Source organism: Leptonychotes weddellii, chromosome 1 (assembly GCF_054177405.1).
Source record: "Leptonychotes weddellii isolate Sample4059 chromosome 1, ASM5417740v2, whole genome shotgun sequence".
In the NCBI taxonomy this organism is placed as follows: Eukaryota; Metazoa; Chordata; class Mammalia; order Carnivora; family Phocidae; genus Leptonychotes; species Leptonychotes weddellii.
This window is the reverse complement of record NC_138369.1, coordinates 34,720,465-34,726,830: the sequence shown is the minus strand read 5'-3', so window position 1 is coordinate 34,726,830 and position 6,366 is coordinate 34,720,465. Positions and strand designations below refer to the sequence as shown.

The 6,366-nt window shown below is 51.1% G+C and overlaps 1 protein-coding gene across 3 annotated transcripts in view; it reads left to right on the top strand.

The window, feature by feature from the left end:
- Positions 1 to 176: 176 nt before the first annotated feature.
- Positions 177 to 6,366, top strand: part of PDZRN3 (PDZ domain containing ring finger 3) — a 237,988-nt gene continuing 231,798 nt past the window's right edge. For all 3 annotated transcript variants that reach the window (XM_081820862.1, XM_081820851.1, XM_081820844.1), the window contains exon 1: positions 177 to 1,027. In XM_081820862.1, coding sequence (XP_081676988.1) covers positions 305 to 1,027 — 723 coding nt within the window. In that variant the 5' untranslated portion in view covers positions 177 to 304. The remainder of the gene's footprint in view (positions 1,028 to 6,366) is intronic.

Genomic DNA, 6,366 nt, shown 5'->3' with positions numbered 1-6,366 from the left:
CGGGCCAGTCCGCTAGGCGAGCCTCTGGGTCTCCCCATCCTCCTCTGCCTCCCGGCCTCCTCCTTGTTGCAGGGGGCGGGCTGCAGGCAGCCGAGGCAGGATGTGCGTGCGCACGCGCTCGCGCATATACGGCTGGAGGAGTCCTGTTCCTCGGGCATTTTCCGAGGAAGTCTGGAGCAATTAGGCTCAGTCCGGGGAGAGCGAGCGAGCGAGCGGGCGGCGCAGCCGGCGTGTCTGGGTTGCCTCGCAGGGAGGGAGGGGGCGGCCGGCCGCCCGGCGGCGACCCCGGGCCCCGGCCGCCACCATGGGCTTCGAGCTGGACCGCTTCGACGGCGACGTGGACCCGGACCTGAAGTGCGCACTGTGCCACAAGGTCTTGGAGGACCCGCTGACCACGCCGTGCGGCCACGTCTTCTGCGCCGGCTGCGTGTTGCCTTGGGTGGTGCAGGAGGGCAGCTGCCCGGCGCGCTGCCGCGGTCGTCTGTCGGCCAAGGAGCTCAACCACGTCCTGCCGCTCAAGCGCCTCATCCTCAAGCTGGACATCAAGTGCGCGCACGCGGCGCGCGGCTGCAGCCGAGTGGTCAAGCTGCAGCAGCTGCCCGAGCACCTCGAGCGCTGCGACTTCGCGCCCGCGCGCTGCCGCCACGCGGGCTGCGGCCAGGTGCTGTTGCGGCGCGACTTGGAGGCGCACATGCGCGACGCGTGTGACGCGCGGCCGGTGGGCCGCTGCCAAGAGGGCTGCGGGCTGCCCCTGACGCACGGCGAGCAGCGCGCGGGCGGCCACTGCTGCGCGCGGGCCCTGCGGGCGCACAACGCGGCGCTGCAGGCCCGCCTGGGCGCGCTGCACAAGGCGCTCAAGAAGGAGGCGCTGCGCGCGGGCAAGCGCGAGAAGTCGCTGGTGGCGCAGCTGGCCGCGGCGCAGCTGGAGCTGCAGATGACCGCCCTGCGCTACCAAAAGAAGTTCACCGAGTACAGCGCGCGTCTCGACTCGCTCAGCCGCTGCGTGGCCGCGCCGCCCGGCGGCAAGGTAGGCGCCCGCCGCCAGCCCCGACCCCTCGCCGGCCTCCTTGGGTACCCAGGGCGCTTCCCGGTCCCTTGGGGCACCGGGATGCCTGGAACTTCCCAGGAGCTCCCTGCCTCCTTCCTCCACTGCTTACCAGTTGTATCACCATGAGCAGGTCGTTGAAGCAGTTTAAGTTTGGAAACTATGGTCCCTAAGGATTCCATACGCAGGGTGAAATGTAGCTACAGCAGAGCTTCCAGGGGTCTGGAAAGACTGAAAGGAACCCACAGTCAGCGTGGAGTAAGAACGAGTGCAGCTCCAAAGTCAGAACTGTGTCTAAAGGCTTTGCTGCTCAGATCAGCTAGGTGATGTTGTGGAAGTTGCTTAACCTCTGTTAAGGTTGAAAAGTTCCCATATACACGTGGCGCCTGGGATGAGATACTGACACACAGGGTGAACTATATCCATGCGTCCTTAGGAATTCCAGAAAGTAAATGAAACACACAGTTCTGAATAAGTTCAGAAGGCTGCCAAAACGCAGGCCCCCGGAGTGAAAGCTGGATTCACACGCGGGCTTTGCTGCCAGCTAGCTGGCTGACCTTGAGCAAGCTGCTTAGCCTCTCTAAAGTTAGAAACTGGTCCCTAGAGATGTGACATAGGGGTAAAACAGAGCCAGACACCGGCTGTGGTGTTCATCCGGCGATGGGGATTCCAGAAAAAAAGGAAGCGCCACCGAACATAAAGTAATAATTGAGAGTAAGTCCTCTGGAATTGGAACTGTCTTAGAATTTAGGCTTTTTGTTAGCCAGCTGGTGACTGTGTGGCTTAACCTCTATGTGCTTCGTTTCCCTAAATGTAGAATAGGTAGTTGTCAGCCTTCAGGGGGAGAATATGTTAAAAAGACCTGGCACTGTGTTTGACCAATGCTCAACAAATGTTGCCTGCAGTTACCTTTAACATCTCCCCCTGAGCCATCCCCTTGTGCTGGTCGTTGGTGTAATTATAATGACCACCGCTAGTGAAGGCTTACTTGGCTCTAGGCCTTATCCTAAGTACTTCTCAGTTGTTTCCTTCTTAAGTGAGGCAGGTGTGATGCTTCTCATTTTGTAGATGAAGAAACCAAGCTCTAGTGAGGTTCAGTGGTGCCTGAGTCCTAGCTTTTCGGTGCCAGGGTTGCGTTCTGAACCCTCATGTCCCAGTCTCTCCAGCCCCAGGTTGTTTTTTTTTTTTTAGATTTTATTTATTTATTTGAGAGAGAGAGAACACAAGTAGAGAGGGGCAGAGAGAGAGGGAGAAGCAGACTCTCTGCTGAGCTGGGAGCAGGCCTGGGGCTCTATTCCAGGACCTTGGGATCATGACCTGAGCCGGAGGCCAATGCTTAACGGACTGAGCCACCCAGAAGCCTCACCAGCCCCAGGTCTTAAGCACTACTGTGTTGCCTCTCAGTGTTACCATGAGTACCATTTTTTTTTTTTTTTTGAGTGTTTATTATGTGCCAGCAAATGTGGGAAGCACTTTACAGGCATTATCTATTTAATCCTTTGAGATGGAGGAGGCAGGCTCAGAGTGGTCATAGAACTGGTCCAGAGTCATACTGTGACTCAGGGGACAGAGTGGAGATTCAGTTTCTATATCAGAGTTATCAACCTTGGGATATATTGACATTTTGCACCCCATTATTCTTTGTTGTAGGAGGCTCTCTTCTAGATTGTACGGTATTTAGCAGCATCTCTGGCCTCTACCCAGTACATACCAGTAGCACTCCCATCCCCCCTCCAAGATGTGACAACTAAAAATGTCTCCAAATATTATCAAGTGTTCTCTGGGGCTGAGGTGTGTGTGCGCGCGCAAAATCGCCTGCTGAGAACCAGGGTTTCCCTGATTGCAAAGACCACGCTTTAGACAAACGCGGAGGGGCATGGTGCCACTCTGGTTGACTGTTCCATATGGCTGCATCGGAGGAGGAGAACATATTTGCCTGAGGGGCCCCCAGGGGCCTGTATCTGCTTTGCCTCTCCCTGCCCTCTCCCAACCCCCCCTTCCATACGTGCACACCAGGCCTGCAAGTTTTCCATCTGCCCACTCCCCACCCCCCTCATCCTGGCCCCCTGGCCTGTCAGCTGCAGTCTCAGCAGCTGGCCAGCTCTGGGTGAAGGGCAAATATTTACAACTTGGAGCCTCACCCAGGACCGCACAGGCGTACAAAAGACTGGTGTGAGCCTGCGAGTCACCAAAACAGAGGGCATAGCTTGGTCTTCTGGCAGGCGCCGGGTTTGGGGCAAAGGAGTTCCTGAGTTTCTCTTGTTTATGCTGTCACGCGGACTTCCTGCGTAGTTTTAAGTGACACTTATTTATAAATAAGCCATTCACTACCCCAGAGTTTATACATCATTCATTGTTAAGCTAGTTTATTATTTCTTCTTGCCTTTCTGTTTTCTTTCTGGAGTGTTTGGGTAAACCCTCTCTCAGAATCAAAAATATGATACTTGAATCTGAACTGTGGATGTTTTTGAAGCTGTGTTGGGTGAGAGGGTAGGATAATCAAGGGTATTACGCTTAGGGACAAGATGTTGCTTTTTGAGCTTACAGAGAGTTCCCTTCTGGAGTTGGAGCCCTCCTCGGAATTCTGGGCACCTCAGTGCTAGCCTCAAGGACAGCCAAGAATGGCCTGGCCTGCAGTCCGCTGAGAGTACCTTTCTCTGGCTTCAGACCCTGCTGGCTTCAGTGGAGGCCTGAGGGAAGCTTGTGCCTCTTGCCCTGAAGTTAACCCTCCGTGGCCCTTGGCTGAAAGCTTTTGCTGTTCCTGCATCAGCCAGAAAAACCTCTCCCACTGCTAGCTGTTTAAGAACTTGTTTATTTCACTGGGCCGGCTCTCTGCTCCTGCTGGGTACTGTTTATTCTCTTCCAAAAGGCAGAAGGATTTATATTGCTTGGAAACTCTCAAGCACAACACTTTTTTTTTTTTTTTATTCTAAGTCCTAATGTTTATCTCTCTGTTAGAAGCTGAAGTAAGATAAGAAACACTCGGAAGATTTTCAGTACCAGCCCTTCAAGGCCTAGACCTTATTTCATAAAATGATCTGGCATTATTTAAATTATCTTAACTTTCAGGTTTTTGACACTAGTTGAGTACTGAGGGTTTGTCTGTGCTGTACTTCCATAGATGGGCTTTGTGTCTCCTGTTCTATAATTGGTGCCAGGGCTGCGCTTCTCAAACCTCCCTATGATCAGAATCACCCAGAGAATTTGTTAAAACACAAGATTCCTGAGGCTTACTCCTAGAGATGTCGATCCATTACAGCTGGCCTGTAGTTTGCATTTCTCACAAGCTCCCAGGTGATGCTGGTCTGCCTATCACGCCGAGTCGCTACTCAACTCAGCTGGACGGAGAGTTTGGATTCAGGTGCAGATGTAGTCAAACATGTATTGGTTTCCTCCTTTTAAGAAAGAACAGGGTGAGGTTCTAGAACCCAGACTGCCTAGGTAACCATGGTCTGACAGGTGTCTTTAACCAGTAAGAAGCCACATCTGGGCTACAACAGACTTGGTGATGGGATGCTTGAGGAAGTTGGAAGAGTTTTGCTGCCCGCCTGTTTTCCCACCCTGACTGGCCCACCTGATTTGGAGAGCAAAAGCATTTCACAGCAGACTTCTCTGGCTTTCTGAGAAAGGAAAACTTGTGAACATAACTTTTCTTGGAAATGTTGAAAAACCGGAGCCTTGTCCTTGATCCCTCCTGCTCTTTTACTTCTACATCCAGCCCATCATTAACTCTTGTTGATTTTTTACCTCCAAAACACTTCTTGAATCTAGTTGCTGCTCTCCATCCCCATCAAATGATCACCGTGGTCCAAACCAAGGTTTTCCAACTCCACCTATTAACATTTTGGGCTCGATAATTCTTGTGTGTGTGTTGGGGGTGGGGGGATGTTCCTTGTTTTATAGGATGTTTAGCAGCATCCCTGGCCTCTGCCTACCAGATGCCAGTAGTACTTCCCAAGTTGTGACAATCATAGATGTCTCCAGATACTGCCGGATGTCACCTGGGGAACAAAATCAGTCTTGGTCTCAGCCACCATCATCTCTTGCCTGGATCACAGCTCCTCCCACTACATACCTTCTCGCTCCCCTGCAATTACCTAGCACCAGGAATCATCTCTTAGAAATGTCAATCTGATAGCACTTTAACTTCTTAAACCCTGCATTTGCCTTCCAGTTTCTATTGCATGGCTCTAAGGTCCAGTGTGTACTGCATCCTGCCAGCCTCCACCTGTCTGCCTGTATTCTTGCCCCCTTCATTCTCTCTTCCCAGCTTCAGTGGTCTCTGGCAGTTCCATAAATGCACCCCAAAGCTCCTTTCTGCCTGCCCCCCCAACCTTTGCGCTCACTCTTTTCTCTACTTGCAACGGTCTTTCCATCACTAGGTAATCTGCAAGTTTTCCAACTCTCCCCTCCTAATCCCTGCCTGTATGTCAGCACTTAGGGTTGGCTCATCACTAGATGACCTTTCTATCCTTCCCATCCCAGCTCAAGCATCACCACCTCCACAAAGCCCTCTGTGATCTCCCACACCAGGTCTGGTGCCCTGAGATGTTCACTTTGGTACGCCTCCTGCATGGCATTTATCACAGCTCTGAGTAATTGGAAGGGCTCTTTATTGTGTCTCCCCAGGAGGGGGCATGTCCATCTTCTTCAGGGCTGTGTTCTGGGTAGTAGATTGATGTACACTGTAAACTCTCAATATGTGTTTGTTCAGTGGGTGAACTCAAGATTGAAAAGGCTGTCTTGTCAGGCATCACAACTCTTCAGACTGCTAACGAACAGTGAGCTTGTATTGAAAAAGAATGAGTTTTTCTGTGACTGCCAAGTTAACAAAATTGTTCCCAGGTTTTTGGGAGGCATTCTTGTTCTACTAGATCCACCCAGATCAAATTGTATCAAGCACCAAATCCCAGGAATGATTTTGTCCATTTCAGAACTCCTGGAGGTAAGTGAATCTAATAGACAATTGTATCAAAAGGCGTTCCAGATGTCCAAACACTTTGAAATGTGTCTATCAGAGTGTTCACCTTTCAGTATATTTTCTGTTTCTGGAAAGTTTCAGCAAATAACCATTTCATAGTGCATCTAACAGAACAGCCCAGTTCAGCTAAAGGAATTATGGGCTGTCAATCCATTTCATTTAAATGTTATAAAGAAAATTAAGATTTGGTTTACAATATGTTTGCTACACTGGATTAAATGATTATAACAACATTTTGAGTTGGGAATTCTGGTGATACGTATTTTTAAGTGGTTCTTTCTGCACTTGGAAATGTTGCTTGCTTCTCTAAAAATATTAGACCCGTAAGAATCTGTAAGGC